The following is a 17,491-nucleotide window of genomic DNA, read 5'->3' as shown; positions in this document are numbered from 1 at the left end:
GGATTTTGTGTGTCGGTGACCGATTAGTATTCTACTGTGACAAACATGGTGAATTAAACCATGGTTCATTCATGAATAACATGCATTACTAATAAACAAAATTAAAGCAATTATAAAGAGGTAAACTATTTTATTCTGACAAAAATTAAATTACCTAGTTCTTTTTTAAAGACTTAACCGTTGACTATACAGAGTGGGGCCTGTAATCTGAATCTGAATCATTAGTTCGGCGACTTTTAAAAATAACTTCTATTTTGATTTTTATCACCCTTGAAAGTTTTTTCTAAGAGGTAATGTATTGCGAATTCTGTTAAGTCTAAAGTGTGACAGACAACGTCAATGACAACAATAATGGCGTACATTGAAGCTAATATTTATTTTGTATGAAAAATTAAAAATTTAAAGACTTCATAATTTTTAAAAGTCATTGAACAAATGTTGATCAGTATAAGGAGAATAGCCTACAGTTCAATTCTTCGCCTTTGTTACAGGCCCCACTCTGTATAATAGTGAAGTGTGAATGAAGAGATATTTTTTTAATTTTCTTTAGATTTTAAATGACCATTCGGACAATCTCCTTCTTATAATCAATATTTACCATCATCCAGCCTGAGTCTGCGATATCAGTGGATTTTCAGCGCAATAATGCTGCGGTCACCAACAAGTACTACACTGAGGTAGATAGGAAGTTCAGATGACTCTTGTAGTGCGAATAGTGCAATATTGGCGCGATAGTGCGGAGAACGCCGACTGGATGTAATCGGCGCTCTAGAGCGCTTAGCTAGCACAATAGGGATGATAGTTCCGTATAGTCCTCGCGATGGATAACTTAGTTCTCTGTACATACCGGCTGGCGCTGTGAGTAGTGGTTGTAGTACTTGTAGTGCGATATCGGCGGGCAGTCGGCGCAGTAGTGTGGAGAACGCCGACGGAGTCGTCCACGAGGAATGCTCTAGAGAGCTTAGCTCGCTCACTAGGATACGTACTCCTACCGAAGATAAAACCTTAAAGTAGGTACATGAGGTACAGGGGGACATAGTTACCTGCTGTGGTTGTGAAAAGTGGTTCTAGTGCGGTATTGGTGGGCAGTCGGAGTGCGATAGTGCGGAGAGCGCCGGCACGAGAAGGGTAGAAGTGGTCCTTACTATGGAGCGCTCTGGATAGCTCGCTCACTGCGGAGAACGGGGTGAATTCGACAGGGAGCGCTCTGGAGAGCTCGCTCACTAGAAGGGTGGATAGCTACCAGTGGCGGCTGGTGAAAATTTCTGCTAGGCAACACTGAGCAAAAAGAAACCTACCTTAACATTAAGGTACTTTACTAGTAATAAATTTTAGGCAAGCCGGTGGGAATCGGCTTGTATGGACCAGCCGCTGCTGATAGCTACAAGTAGCTATCAGCCTTACTATGATAAATAACTGTCTGTGTATGTACCTGCTGTGGCTGTGAGAAGTGGTTGTAGTGGGATATCGGCGGGCAGTCGGCGCGGTAGTGTGGGGAGCGCCGGCGGGGAGAAGTTGGTGGGGAACGTTCTGGAGACGGGGGTGAACTGAGTTCGCTTGCTGGGAGGGACGATAGCGCCATGTAGTCTTCACGGGCTGCTGTAACAGATTAAATCCATTTAAAAAAAAAGAACGTCAGGATAATACAAAAAGAGTAGACGGAAATTGAACCCTGGTTCGGTACAAACCGGAATGAGCATTTGGACGTGAGAGAGAACTGTTAGGGCCACTTGCACCAACGAAAATGTTAACCCTCGGGTTAACCCTCCATTTTATATGGAATTTGATAGTTGACAGAACACTAACCCTGAGGTACACTAACCCACACGAACCACTTGGTTGGTGCAAAAGTGGGTCTTAGTGGATCAAATGTGGTGCAATCTGTATACCTGTAGACCGTTTGATGGTTAACTGGCCGCATCATAGGTGGTAGTGAAGCTAGAGGCATGAATTGATGTATGCTGGCTTTGGACTTAAGAATACGATGATATTCTAGTGAATGAAGTGTGTCTACAGCATCAGAATAGCAGCATGACTTCAGACTTCAGTAGACTATGATGTCTTTGTGAAGAAGAGCATAAATTAAATATAACAAGATCATACCATCCCATACATTAAAATGCGACCGCCTAAGACCGCGCTTACACTCCACCACACATAGATGGACCACAATTTTTTTTTTATTCTTGTAGCTTTCGATTATACTTGTAGATGGCGTTAAGTGTCACTTTTGACATAGATTTAAGGCTAGGAATTGACACTTAATGCCAATCTACAAATAATCGGTGGCAACAAGGCATTTTTTTGTGGCGCCATCTATGTGTGATGGAGTGTAAGTGCGTTCGTAGGCGGTCGCATTTTAATGTATGGGATGGTATGATCTTGTTATATTTAATTTATGAGAAGAGTAGAAAGGTAGTATGGTAATGAGATGTAATAATGTCAGATGGATGTGGTGTGACTTACTATAATTACCTGTAGACCGTATGATGGCTACTGGCCGCGCCATGGGTGGCAGCGGAGCTGGAGGCAGCATTGAGCTGCTGAAGTACGCTGGCTTTGGACTTCGGGAGAGCCCGTGAACCTGGAATGAGACACATATCCAAATATTAAATAATAGTACATTACGATACAAGTGCGTAAAAAAGGAAGTTCGAAACGAGTGGCGATAAATTAAAACACGACCGAAGGGAGTGTTTTAAATCGACACGAGTTACGAATTTCCTTTTCGCACATGTATCGTACGACGTTTTTCAGTACAGATGAGCCTCCGAAGTTTCGACCTGGCATATAAAGAACCACTTTTCGCACTAGTGCGTAAAAAAAACACCATCTGTACTGAAAAATATTTGTATCTATTTAACTATCTATAATATGTGTAAATATCTGTACTAAAAAAAGTACTAGTGCGAGAAGTTGTTCATGCTAGGTCGAAACTTCGGAGGCTCATCTGTACTGAAAAACGTCGTACGATACACGTGCGAAAAGGAAATTCGTAACTCGTGTCGATTTAAAACACTCCCTTCGGTCGTGTTTTAATTTATCGCCACTCGTTTCGAACTTCCTTTTTTACGCACTAGTATCGTAATGTACTATTTCATCTTTGGGTAACATCAAATAATCTTTGGTAACATCTACTAAAATGGTAGTAGGTGTCTGGTAATACGCGTGTCACCTTTAACGGACTAGATACAGGAATGAATGGAAAGATCTTTTATACTACGTCGGTGGCAAACAAGCATGGTCCGCCTTATGGAAAGCGGTCACTGTCACCTATGGACGCCTGCAACTCAAGGAGTGTCACGTGCGCGTTACCAACCCATTAGAAACTTGTACACTCTTTACTTACCTATACCTCTAGGGAGCCAATGTCCTAGGACAAGCAACAGCCACAACAAAATTAAGTCACCAATGGAAATCATGCACTCGGGTGTTATCTGAGGGTATGCCTGTAGTTACTAAACATATGTAGGTTCCTTGCAGATGAAAGCCCCAAGATGTACCTATAGTTGCTCAATGTCAGTAAACTTAGCACACGAAGATTCCGAGGGTCTACAGGGTCTTATTAAAATGATGATATTGATAATTCAATGTATTTTTATACAATTTTTTTGACATTTAGAATTTATTCTAGAGGTTTTTAGACTAGTATTTTTTTTTTTTTTTATACAATTTAGATTGATATAATTTTATTAAATCAATGTAGTTTTAAAAGGATATTGTTTATTGCACCAATAAATTGCTCTGATATTGAGAATAAGATGAATATTGTACACTGTTGACAATTTAAAAGTGCTTATTGTAAGCCTATTTGAATAAAGAATATTTTGATTGATTGATTGATTGATTGATTGGTCCCGTGGTATTGGACAGTTAGGTATGTACCTGTAGTTGCTAGACATCCGTAGACTCCTTGCAGATGAAAACTCCAAGGTCTACCTTTAGTTGTTTAATGTCGGTAGACTTCTAGCACACGAAGATTCCGAGGCGTCTACAGGGTTCCGTGGTATTGGACAGTTAGGTATGTACCTGTAGTTTCATTTCATTTCATTTCATTTATTCAGTATTGCATTGTCATGTACATAATAGGTGTTACATTAATTAAGACAGTGAGTCATTACACCTTGTAAGGGCACACAATAATACCTACTTATTATATATTGTTATACCTACTTATTCTAGTTGCTGGACATCCGAAGGCTCCTTGCAGATGAAAGCCCCAAGATGTACCTATAGTTGCTCAATGTCAGTAAACTCTTAGCACACGAAAATTCCGAGGCTTCTACAGGGTCCCGTGGTATTGGACAGTTAGGTATGTACCTGTAGTTGCTGGACATCCGTAGGCTCCTTGCAGATGAAAACTCCAAGGTTTAGTTGTTCAATGTCGGTAGACTCCTAGCACACGAAGATTCCGAGGCGTCTACAGGGTTCCGTGGTATTGGACAGTTATGTATGTACCTGTAGTCGCTGGACATCCGAAGGCTCCTTGAATAGAAAGCCCCAAGATGTACCTACAGTTGCTCAATGTCAGTAAACTCTTAGCACACGAAGATTCCGAGGCTTCTACAGGGTCCCGTGGTATTGGACAGTTAGGTATGTACCTGGAGTTGCTGGACATCTGTAGGCTCTTGGCAGACGAAGGTCACGAAGTCTCCGAGTGAGTCCTGTGGCGTCCCGTCATATTTGGCGCTGGAGTGGTGGCTGCTCAATGCGTCTGACGCTGGAATGCATAAATTGTCTTATTAATTGAAGGAAATTTACGGAAGAATGGACCTTTACGCACAAGTTATAATAAGAGGGATTACCCACGTTGCATCTCCTAACTTTATATTGCTTTCTTTATATCCTTTGGTTTGATCGGTAGCATGTAAAAAAACCACTCAGCTCTTTGCATCATTAAGATTGCAGGGCACTTTTTAACCGAGATAATTGGTGTTCACAAATACAGGCCTGTGCTCAGAACTGATTATTTCTTTTTCTTCCGGATTTCTGAATACTTTTGATTACTCACCAGTTGGATGTGTGTCGGTGGGCGGCGGTGGGTGCTGGTAGAATATGGTGTTGGACGACACCAGCGGAGCTTGGCTGAGACCCGCTGAACTGGGAGGGATACCTGAAGGAAACGATAGATGTGATTAAATAAAAAGCGCTAGAAAAACCTTTAGATCGAACGGATTAACTTTATCCACCAGTCTAACCTACCATTGATGGGAACTGAACGCACAGAATATCAGACAGATATGCTGCAAAGATACTTATTGTATGCAGAAGTCCGAGAAAAAATAAACTGCCAAAGATTCTAAACATAATTATGTAGGGTGTTCGCTAAACACAACCGAAATTGCGTTTTGACCGAATTTGCTGATGGTCAGATAGATCCAACAGATAGATCTTGGAGCGAATTGGCAATTTACTAAAACTTTGTTTGGTCAGGACGTGGCATGTTTCTCTGTATTCTGAAGAAACCTCTATTTTATGTCTGGCGTCCACTTAATAGGCTCGCCGAGTCAAATCTCAATAATTCACCTTCTGCATTTACTATGAAAGTGGCGAGTCGAATCGAAATCATCGTTCATAGTAAATGCATGGAAGGCTCGATTCAACGCGACTCGATTTGGCGTAAGTGAAAGCCAGCTTTTAAAGGATAATATGCTTTTGGGTAAATTTTCAATATATAAGATACTTACTGAAGCACTGTCCTACAAGCATAGATGGCGTAGCTCTTTCAGCTGGTGGTTCGAAGGCGGGTGGTGCCGGGCTATTGTAACCGCAGTAGTACCCAGACTCCAGTTTTATACCGCCCGAGCCGCTGGGTGACTCTGAACCCGTTTCTTGGAGGATTGACGCTGGAGCATACATGACAAGTTATAAAAATCATACACGTTATTTTGAGTATCTATATCTAGGTAGCTTTTCACATTATCCGATCCGATATCGGATGTCGGACCGATATCCCATGCATTACAGGCGCCGTCTTGGATTTTTTCCATTGAAATCCTTCCGACATCCGATATCGGATCGGATAATGTGAAAAGGGACACACGGGATGGCTAACACGTTCTTATGCAATTTTTTCTTAAGCATGATGGTCTCTGGTTTTTATCATTCTTAAAACAATTAATAAAATAAGGTTTGTAAGTTAGTTAATGCTCTCGAAATCTAGTAAGGATAAAACTTTTAGAAAGCCCAGAAATTTAGAAGAATACGAACATCTTTCATAACCAAAATTATCGTTAGATTCCTTATATCCATACTAATATTATAAATGGAAAAGTGTGAGTCTGTTTGTTTGTCCGTCTTTCACTGCAAAACGGAGCGAAGAATTGACGTAATTTTTTAAGCGGAGATAGTTGAAGGGATGGAGGGTAACTTCCGTAACTGATGGCCAAAGAGATGGCGGATCCCTCTCACAAGATGTTAGCAATGTCAAATAAGAAGAAAATATCGGCTGTATCCTTGTTAAATTTCCTCCAAGGTTTTATTTTTAGATTTAGATGTGATCTTAATTTGTGTATTTAAAAATCTTATATAAATAATAGAATAGTGAAGATTACCTTTGGACAGCTTCCATAGTTCCTTGGACGAGAAGACGCCGGTCGCTAGAATAATATCGTTGCAAATTACTCCGTTGTACGGATTGTGGCTATAGCCTGAAAGTTCCCAGATACATTCAGTGACATCGCTGCAAACTACGGGGAGAGGTCATTTCAGCAATTGTTTTGGGAGTTGTCGAATTGATGCAGAAGACTTTTCAAGGCACTGGTCCCACCAAAATTAACGAAATTGTAAAAGTCTAGTTTGAGCAACAAAATATGTTAGTTTTTATAAGTGGAAACTGTTTGGCTTATGTTTAGTCTATATTTGTTTATACATTTGTATTACTTTTCGCTGTTTGTTTCCCAACAATAAAAAAAAAAGCGAGTAACCTATGAGCTATCGGTGATAGGAATGAACAAAAAATAGTCGCTCCCGTATAAATAACGGCTCAGCCACGACATTGGTCTAAGCGCGACAGCGGTGAGCGGCGGCCATACATTGGAGCGAGACACAGCGATGAGACTTTTCATTCGCACGTACACTGAGAGAAAATACAACCAGTTTTCATGTTCGTTCAACAAGTTTTTTGGTTAAAATAGCGCCTACGTGCTCTTTGGTTCAAACAACAAGCTACTTGTCATTTGAATCGGCAATATATTTGAATCAAAAAGTCGATTTTATAAAAACAACCTGACACATATTGTTTTAAACATACGTTTGGCTGATTTAAACGGATAAACCGCAACAAGTCGAACTTGTTAAATTCACAATGCAAATTTCTCTCAGTGTATGGCTGCCGCTCACCGCTGTTGCGCTTACGCCGTGGCTTGCGTGGGCGACGGTCGCGCGATGGTCGCGCGTCGGCAATGCGACGCATACGAAATCAAACCTTAATATCGATATGGAAGTATGAGACGCGACGGCGACGGTCGCGCGACGGTCGCGCGACCGTCGCCCACGCAAGACACGGCGTTAGACCAATGTCGTGGCTAAGCCGTAAGAGACGCGATGACAACGCGAGCGAGTTATAGTTTGTCGCCGAGCGATGGACCATAAATCGATCACTCTTTTAACCCCCGACGCAAAAACGACGGGGTGTTATAAATTTGACGTGTCTGTCTGTCTGCCTGTCTGTTTGTCTGTCTGTACGTCTCTGTGTGTGTGTGTCTGTCTGTGGCATCGTAGCTCCCGAACGGATGAACCGATTTAGATTTTTTTTGTTTTGTCTGAAAGCTGAGTTAGTCGGGAGTGTTCTTAGCCATGTTTCATGAAAATCGGTCTACTATGTCGCGGTCGGGGGTTTTTCAAAATTTTAATTTTGTGGTTATACTTATATACACGGGAGCGATTTTCTTTTGTTCCTTCATCGTTATCGTTTTGATAGTTCATCGCTTACTGGCCTTTGATGGTACCAGTGCCTAATAACGTAGCTAGAAGATAGGTCTTCTATGTCTAAGTACTATCAAGAATTTTCGTTTAATTTCAAATACTTAAAAAGGCGACTGAAATAGATGCAATTGTACCTATTATTGCATACCTATACCTATCTATAAACAAAAAAGACGAGTAAAATAAGACTTATTTATGAAAATGTTTCAGAACTGGAAAAATATTAGATAGCGTAAGGCACTGGTCCCACCGCGAGCTAGTAAGCTATGAGCTATCGGCTATAAAAACGAACAAAAGATAAGCACTCCCGTGCAAAACTCACCGCTGGGCGAGTAACTATAAACATCGCCGTGTCTCTTTTATTTACACGGGAGTGATTATCTTTTGTTCGTTTTTATAGAGCTCATAGCTTACTAGCTCGCGGTGGGACCAGTGCCTAATTGATTAGCAAAATAGACAAATAATTAATTAAATGTATAGAATGTTGCAAAACGATCAATTATAAGAGTCAATTAATAGATAACAACAATTTTTTTAAAAACCTTAATCCACTTCACATTGCTGAAATGAACCATCTAGAAACTATAGTTCAACCATCCATACAAACTGTATGAACACTAGAACCATCTATATCTAACACTATATCCAATAGTCTATAATAATTTTCCATACAAATACAGGGGCATATTTACAGGAAGCCACATAAACATTCCTCTGGATGAGACATCGCATACCAAAAATATCAAAACTATTTATAATGTGACAGATATTTCGAGAGATAAGTCGTAGAAGCCAAGATATCAAAACGTGATAAGCGCCATATTATTTAGTACCTAATAAACACATATCATCTGTCTTTCAAGTTAATATTAAGCATATTAAGCATTTATAATAAGTAAATACATAGGATCATTGAAATATCTGACATTTTTTGGCTGCAATGACTCCTCGTCAAACATCTCAAGAAACTAAAAAAAGTCAATGCTTTTCCGTGACCAAAATGAAGTATACGTTAGAAAAGCATCGACAAATATGGAGATAAAAAGAGTGAAAGAGAAAGAACACCGACTACATGTACAAATAACAACAAACGAGCATGATCAACCTTTACTGATGAACGAAAATTTTGCAGTTTATAATAAGATATACTTACCTAGGTCAAAGTAAAGGTTCTCTATTAGAACATTTTTTTATATATAATTGTAAGTAGACAAACTTAAAAAAATACAATTAATAAATAATTCTTAGAAAATGCAGAAGATAATCTTAAATATTAAAGTTAACAATGCAGTTATAATGGGTACATATTAAAAAAAATCATAAATGTTTACCAATCTTTTCAATGCTGATAACTACGAAACTATTTTGTACATAGAATAAACCAATAATGAAAACTTTCGCTCACAATAAAGATATAAAGATAAAGATACGTCCAAATCTGAAAATAATTTCGAAACCAAAAAGCATGAAATGTGTGAGAGCAAGCCAATGCGGGATTAAGAATTTAAAAATCCACAAATTACTAGAGAACATCAAAGAAAATTTGAAGGACACTGTGCAACACCAATCACTGGTTATGTTGTTTCTTTAGAAGTAACGATTTGGTGGTCGGTTTAGTTTAGGTACATTATAAATGCAATATACATAATTTATTTGAGAATAAAAACTTTATAAGCCAAAATCAATTGTTTAATTTTATTTTTATTGTTCTTTTTCATTATTATTGTTCTCTTTATTTTCTCTCTGTTTTATTATCTAAGTTTCGTGACGCATTGGTTTTACTGTAATGTCATGTAAACATGTTTTTACTAATAAATAAATAAATAAGGCGGTAAATGAAGCAGCTATAGCTCGTCATCAATGTCCCTTGCATAAAATCAAAAGCGTGGTGTATCACCAATTTCAATATGAGTTCAGTGTCTAAGTTTATTGCTTTGCACTTATATTTATTATGTACATTAGTCATTACCTATAAAAATACACTACTAATATTAAATGCTTCATTTAACAAAATAACGCTACAATTTTTTTTTAATCTTAAATATCTTTTTGGGTTTACGGTTGCACGAATTAGACAGCTCTGACAAGAATAAATCGAAAAATATGTTTTAGATTATTTTTATTTTGGACAAAGTCAAGTTTTGGGTTGATCCATTTTTATTGTCGTTTAGTTTAGAATAGTAAGCCCCCCCGCTGCGTCGTTCATTTGGTTTCAGAAATGGAACCATCTAATTATTGGCAGGGTGCAAAGCGGGTGGAGGGGGTAGCTAAAACGATCACAGCGCTCACTATGGCCAAAATTGACATCTTGGTCGCTGACTTACGATGTCAAATTCATATTGGAGTAAAGTAACATTTTCATATCGTTTTTGAAATAAATTTTAATATGGACCTAGTAAAATTTGTTATGGTGAATTGTAATAACTCCAAAAAAAATAGCGACTAAATTCTAGCAATTTCCAAGACCGTGGTGGAAACGAAACCACCGTTTAAGTGGATAATTGCCGTAAGAAGAAAAGTGTCATCTCACCTCTGAAGTTTTACTTAAAGTGCGTGATCATTTCATACAAGTATTGAATTGAATTTACGGTGAATTTGTAGTACAAACTTTATTGGAGGTAGAAAAGCCGATGTGGAAGCCAATCCCAGTTATTTATGTTCCAAAATAATTTGAGTTGTTTTCTCATGTGTGCTCCTGTGTACAAATCGAAACGGATTGACGAAAATGCGTAAATATCGAGGTTTCAATGGGACGAAGGAGCAAGAGAACAATAGAAGTAGGTAGAAGCAATCCACTGCAGGCTTATCACATTTTAAATACAATTCCTGAGAACTTAGGGATTTCATCGCATTGATGATTACATATTTGATGTGATATCTGGTAAACCTCCAATATTTTCAAGTAAATGAAACAAGTTTTTGTAATGTATATTATAATTAAAAGTTATTATAGAGTTTGTTTTTATTTGACAATAAACCCTGTACCCTGTAAATGATATATACTTACAGTTAGCCTATGAAATTGACATAGCATAGCAGTGAACTGATCAACAATTTCAAAAGCCAATGATTTATTTATACTTTATTGCACATAAGTACAAATGGTGGAATAATGTCTTCAATCTCTAGAAAATGCCCAGCTAGCACCAATTTCTTGCATTTATTATAGTCTCTGGTTGGAAAATGATTTCGTGAGTGATGTTACGAAACCCCGTTTTAGTCACCAGTTTGTTAATTTCTCACTGGAAACAACAATTTTAATATTATTGGTGATAATGTTATAACCACCATCGTCCAAAATTGTCTAATATAGTAAAATAAACAAAATTTCATTAATTTTTTCACAATGTTTACTTATTTCTCGCTTGACCGCGGCGACAATATTGCCCATAATGGTCACCTGTCACGTGGCGTTGTCGTCGTGCACGGTCCCAATATAAAACTATTTTAAAACTAAACAAGTTTGTATGTCATCGGTGACTGACTTAACCTTTCGTATGCGTCTGTCAAAAAATTGTCATTAATATATTAGTCATAATAACTACATGTTAAAGTTGAAACAATATGGAGCAGATCTGCTCCTAAGCATACGAGAGGTTAAGTGAGAACGAGTTTAGATTTGTGGTTTTATACGAAGACTTCTGCTAACTGGGGATGTATTATATTATACCTATTCCACTTCAACCTCTTAACTATTATGATAGTAAGTTAATTTTAAGATTTCGTTTGTTCATGTTTAGAATGTTTTATTATTAAGTAACTTCTTTTGTAATCATTTATATTGTCACAATATGAGACTTAAGAAATAAAATACTATTAATATGAAGAAAAAAAACTATTATGATATATTAATAAAGTACATTGGGTAGTACCTAGCTGATTTGTGTATGGGATTTAGGTTGAAATATTGTTTTTTTTTTATTTATTATATTAGACATTTTTTACATGCCTAAACTATAGTTTTTCATCATGATTTACGAGTGTTCTATCTCGGAAGTAGGTCAATTGTTATTACAAAAAGTGTTATTATGATACTTTGTAGAAATGATTTTTTTTTTCAAAAATATCACACTTCATATAAGTGGCAAAAAAAATAGAAATGCTACCTCCATGGTGCTACATGTCCTATCGAAATTTATCTATTTATTATACCTATCATATTTTGGACGACCGGTCTGGCGCAGTCGGTAGTGACCCTGCCTGCTGCGCCGCGGTCCGGGTTCGAATCCCGGTAAGGACATTTATTTGTGTGATGAGCACAGATATTTGTTTCTGAGTCATGGATGTTTTCTATGTATATAAGTATTTATATATTAAATATATCGTTGTCTGAGTACCCACAACACAAGCCTTCTTGAACTTACCGTGGGCCTCAGTCAATCTGTGTAAGAATGTCCTATAATATATTTTTTTTATCATCTACCAAATTTTAAATTTTGAATCATCTTCAGTTTTTTTTTTACAATTTACTTCCTATCCCATAGTAAATAGTCTATTTTTTTTTTCCTAAACCGACCACCTACAAAAGAAACAACACACCGCACACCGACATCGGCGTTACCTTTGCTCTTCGCGTCGTGTTCGTTCTCTTTCTCTCGCGGGTTGGGCGAGAGAGACCCACTTAGGATATCTGAAACACACGACCTGTTAGTGTGAGGCATGAGTACACGCTCATATTGAGCGTGAAGCGGGGCGGACCGCGCGGCTCATCTGAGCTAGTTTCCTATACTTGAAAATACAAAGTTTTCATGTTCGTTCAACAAGCTTTTTGGTTAAAATAGCGCCTACGTGCTCTTTGGTTCAAACAACGCTACTTGTCATTTGAATCAATATATTTGAATCAACAAGTCGATTTTATAAAAACAAGACACATATTGTTTTAAACATACGTTTGGCTGATTCAAACGGATAAACCGCAACAAGTCGAACTTGTTAAATTCACAATGCAAATTTCTCTCAGTGTAAAATCAAATATTTTTCACCACACCAACTGGTAAAGGATAACTTTGCTAATAATTAATTGAACTACGGTTGTACTCACGTTATTATATCGCTATTGCTGTGACATGTTTTGGGCCAATTCGGAGGCCCCTCTTCAGGCATATAGGAGTTCACGCGACGGCTAAACTCCGCAGACCTCCGCAGCCTCCGAATTGGCCCGAAACATGTCTCTGCCTACCCCTTCATGGGACGTACAGGCGTGATCTCACGAAAGTGTATGTATGTATGTATGTATGTATAGCAAAATTGCATCTTATCCGCAAGAGTGCAAAGTAATTTCATACAAATTTTAACTTGATATCTTGAGCTGGCTGGTAGAATTTACCTACAAATGATGATTTTGAATCATAAATATTGAATAAATTGATAGATTTGATTTAGTTTCATGTTTTATAGTTCTGTATTTTGTTCGTGTTGGTGTGGTGAAAAATTTTGTGTTTCACTCGGTGGCAAAGTTTGTTTAACCTTCGTGCCTTGAAACACTTGCAACGCTCTAGATTCCACTTATTGAACCACTCGCTAAGCTCGCGGTTCAATATTGGAATATTTCGCTAGCTCGGGTATCAATATTGGCACGTGCGGTTAAACAACAACTTTGCCCCCTTGTAAAACAAATAACTGTTATGCAGTGCACGAAATAAAGCACCACATAATTAGGAGAAAAATATGGACAGTAGTTATTTTATAACATAATTTCTATTTCATAAGTCAAAGAGAAAGATATAAAGTAAATGAATTGACCGTGACGTCACTCCTCAGTATTTCATAGTAATTCCATATTAGCAAATCGTTTTGACAGTTCATAGCGCGAGAGAAAGAGACAAAAAGAAGCTGATTTGACTAGTAAGAAACTAGCCTATAGGCGAGACGACTAAAAAAACTAATTAGTCCGACAGTTAGATTATCAAAGAATTTTTTCTCTTAAACGAAAAATGACGACGGTACAGTGCGTTGAAGTTTCGCGTGACGTCACGCCTAGGTACAATTTTTACTTAGAAGTGACGTCACAAGCCTCCGGAACTTTGATGCTCTATATCTTTGTATTTTGATTGAAGCTCATACAAGTGTGCTGAGTACCCCCCCCGGTCCGCTTTGACAACTAATCCCAAGATTTCGCGTAGGCACTAGTTTTTACGAAAGCGACTGCCATCTGATCTTCCAACCCAAAAAATAAACTAGACCTTATTGGAATTAGTCCGGTTTCCTCACGATGTTATCCTTCACCGAAAAGCGACTGGCAAATATCAAATGACATTTCGCACATAAATTCCAAAAAACATAAATAATTTTTCAGTTCGGTATGATCTACTTTTTCATCTTGTACAGTAGATTTTGACTACATGAAATACGGATGTCCATGCACCATGCAAACTCAGTGAAAAGCAACTAGAATTCAGCGGGGCGTGCAGCGTTAGGTCGAACGTCACTGAGGCCGATCATATACAGGGTGTAACAAAAATGGTGGTGATCCGTTTAAGGGCGTATTCAGTATCGTATTCTCATCAGGAAAAAGTAGGATAAAAATTTTTTTTCGCAAAAAATTTTTTTATCTTTGTATGGAGATTCGACCGATTCGCGCGGCCCGGCTCATACAAAAGTGAAAATTGTTTTAGCGAAAAATAAATTTTCTTCTACTTTTTCCTGATAAGAATACGATACGTATGTTCCCATTTAATACTTTTTTGATTTTGGACTGACTCATAACAACTTATTCATTAATAACTTTTTATTTTTTTTTAAATAAAGGAAATATCTAAGATCTAGTAAGAAGACCCGATCAAATCGCAAGTTATTATAAGGGTAATTTTTTTTTTATGGGATAGGAGGCAAACGAGCAGACAGGTCGCCTGATGGTAAGCGATCAAATGGACACCCGAAACACAGGTGTTGGAGGTGCGTTGCCGGCCTTTAAGATGGGTGTAGGCTCTTTAATTTTTCTAGTTTAATTTAAATATCTTCAAAAGTTTGTTTCTCGTGGACGTTTCTACTTGATGATAAGTAGCAGTTGCAGTGTTGAAGTAGTTTCAAATTTTCTGATAAGTCAGTAATTTAACTATGAAAAAATATATTTTGGATATACATATTGTAATCGCTGCAAGAGAAACCATGATCACTCTTGAGAGCGATATGAAAATTGCAACTTTGCCTAAAATATTTTTTCACGATTTATTTCAAAACATTTTTGACAGACGAGATCATGACCCCGAACCACACAGTAACTTTACACTGCACATCCCGCTGCTGACGAGATCATGACCCCGAACCCAGTAATTTTACACTGCACACCCCGCTTCAAGCTAAGCTACCATCTACAAGATAAGATGAGCGAAAGACCTGGCAGACCGTCGCCCCCATTACCATAACTGTTGATGAAGTTGGCCAGGTACAGGTCCAGCTCCCGGACCGACACGTTGATGTGGTACGGGTTCACGCAGAGACCCGGCTGCGCGCATTCTGGGTGCTTCTCCAGGCGCTCACCGTCCGTGCTCTCCAGGGGTATCGCTTTGAATAGGATTACCATTACTAGGTCTAGGCGCCACACCTGGAAAAAAAGAGTTTAGTGTTTTTTTTTATACTACTTCGGTGGCAAACAAGCATACGGCCCGCCTGATAGAAAGCGGTCACCGTAACCGCAACTCAAGGAGTGTCACATGCGCGTTGCCAACCCATTAGAAGCTTGTACACTCCCGTTTGCTGTGTTAAGTACACACCAAAAAAGAGTGTACAAGTTCCAAATAATTGCTGGCGTACAAACAGGGGTTGAAATTGTTGAAAATTACTGAATGATGGATTTATAATAATTTACAACAGATTACCCCTCTGCCTACCCCTCTGGGAAACAGGCGTGATTGTATGTGTGTGTATGTATGTATGTATGTACAACAGATTATATGCGCCATTTTTAATAGCTCAGTCTCTGCAAGTAATCCAAAGTTGGTGTCATAAATAAGCCCTTTCAACCGAGCCATGTCTCGTCAGTACACATCCATGGGACAAAGTGCCCGTTTTCCTTTACATTATCGTCTAAGAGGTTTCTACAAATTGTCTATCCTGAACCGTTCTCTCAATTTTGTTTAATGGCAAATTTCGCAGTTCTCTGCTGTAACTTCGTGGTAGGTGCAATATGTCGACTGTCTAAATTTACTCATTTACAGTTTTAAGATGACAAAAATTAATAAATAGAGTCTATTTGGAAAGTCAAGAGTCGTGGAATGTATTGAACCCCATACATTTCAGGACTCTTGACTTTCCGAACAGGTAGAGTCTGTACGTCATATAAAGGAATCTAAATAATATTGGGATGAACTTTGACTTTGACAGTGTGATCTTGCTATCCCGGCGTTATGTTATTATCACAGGAGTCTCTATCTCTGTCAGTTATTTACAAACATATATCTATCTCACCTTATCAGCCTGCCTCAAGCAGTCTATCCTTCTCATCTTGCCCTTCTGATCTGGGTTGGACAGCACACACACAGCCGGCCTTTTCCCCGTAATGCTTAGAACGAAGTCCTCCCGGCAGTCCTGTGTGATGTCCTTTCTCAGTTTTCCTAGCAGCCGTGATGCCCATTTTTGTTTTACTTCTGCCTTTTCATTCTGGAAATGCGAAAGGATATATTTAATTTTATGTGATTGTATTAAATGCGACAAGTGGAGTGTTCTGCGCAATAGTTTGTTTACTGTCTGGTCCAAAAACGTACACAGTCTAAGACAGATAATACTGTAGTGTGAATACTCTTAGACAGAACTATTTTAGAAACGCTGGGTGAAAAATATTATCTCAACTGCACACACATAAACAAAAGGAGTCTATTTGAACGATACAATATGCCACATGATTTTATAAATGTCACATTATTGACGAAAAACTCTTAAATATGGCTAAACAATTATAAGTATGTAATTGTTTTTCCGTCAGCACTTTCAATGTAAGGTAAAGTGTGGAAAGATTGAAGGGCTTTTCTTGAGGGTTAAGATGAAATATGTTCCATATAATAAAGGACCACGGGCGGCTTTCCATCTTACCCCGCAAGAAAAACCCTTCAATCTTCGCCCACCTTACCTTACTGCGTTAACTTCGTAATTTTTAGTAAATGTTTTAATTTATTAATCAAATTCAGGGAATGGTTATCAAAATAAGTGTTAATTTAGCTTTTTTAAAGAAAGTCCACTTGCTGTTAATACACTGTATATAGATATTGTGTAGATTTACACATTTTTTCTTACAACAAATTATAAATGAACAATAACACAATAAAATTACCTGTAACTCATACTTCGTATGCCGCTCCTCTTCAAGGCTCATCCGTTTCTCGTGTTTCTTATAATATTTCCGCTTGGCCGCTTGCAGATTGAACCATGTGTACGAAAAGGACTTTACGAAGGGCATCAGGGCCTCTATGAACGGATGGAACTCGTCCTGTGAACATTTCAATAACCAGAAAATAATTAGTCGTGAAAAATAAACGGAGGTTTCATTTCTGATCCTGATATTTCTTTCAAGAATCATGGGATCTAGCCTTTTTGTCAATAATGAAAATCGTTTGCAGAAAATGGAGCCAAA

The 17,491-nt window shown here is 38.1% G+C and overlaps 1 protein-coding gene across 7 annotated transcripts in view; it reads right to left on the bottom strand.

Annotated features, from left to right (window-relative positions):
• Window positions 1-17,491, bottom strand: part of LOC125237419 (nuclear factor 1 B-type) — a 93,532-nt gene that overhangs the window by 9,474 nt on the left and 66,567 nt on the right. The window contains exons 2-11 of one of the 7 annotated variants that reach the window (XM_048144472.1): window positions 17,192-17,347; window positions 16,333-16,524; window positions 15,262-15,469; window positions 12,488-12,556; window positions 6,555-6,650; window positions 5,688-5,846; window positions 5,012-5,113; window positions 4,602-4,720; window positions 2,467-2,584; window positions 1,433-1,599 (exon numbers count right to left, since the gene is read on the bottom strand). In XM_048144472.1, the coding sequence (XP_048000429.1) occupies window positions 1,433-1,599; window positions 2,467-2,584; window positions 4,602-4,720; window positions 5,012-5,113; window positions 5,688-5,846; window positions 6,555-6,650; window positions 12,488-12,556; window positions 15,262-15,469; window positions 16,333-16,524; window positions 17,192-17,347 (1,386 nt within the window). The remainder of the gene's footprint in view (window positions 1-1,432; window positions 1,600-2,466; window positions 2,585-4,601; window positions 4,721-5,011; window positions 5,114-5,687; window positions 5,847-6,554; window positions 6,651-12,487; window positions 12,557-15,261; window positions 15,470-16,332; window positions 16,525-17,191; window positions 17,348-17,491) is intronic. The other 6 variants (XM_048144474.1, XM_048144475.1, XM_048144477.1 and 3 more) reach the window with 6 other exon arrangements.

The sequence above is a fragment of the Leguminivora glycinivorella genome, chromosome 21, assembly GCF_023078275.1.
Source record: "Leguminivora glycinivorella isolate SPB_JAAS2020 chromosome 21, LegGlyc_1.1, whole genome shotgun sequence".
NCBI lineage: Eukaryota > Metazoa > Arthropoda > Insecta > Lepidoptera > Tortricidae > Leguminivora > Leguminivora glycinivorella.
The sequence above is the reverse complement of the archived record's forward strand: the minus strand, read 5'-3'. Positions and strand labels throughout refer to the sequence as shown.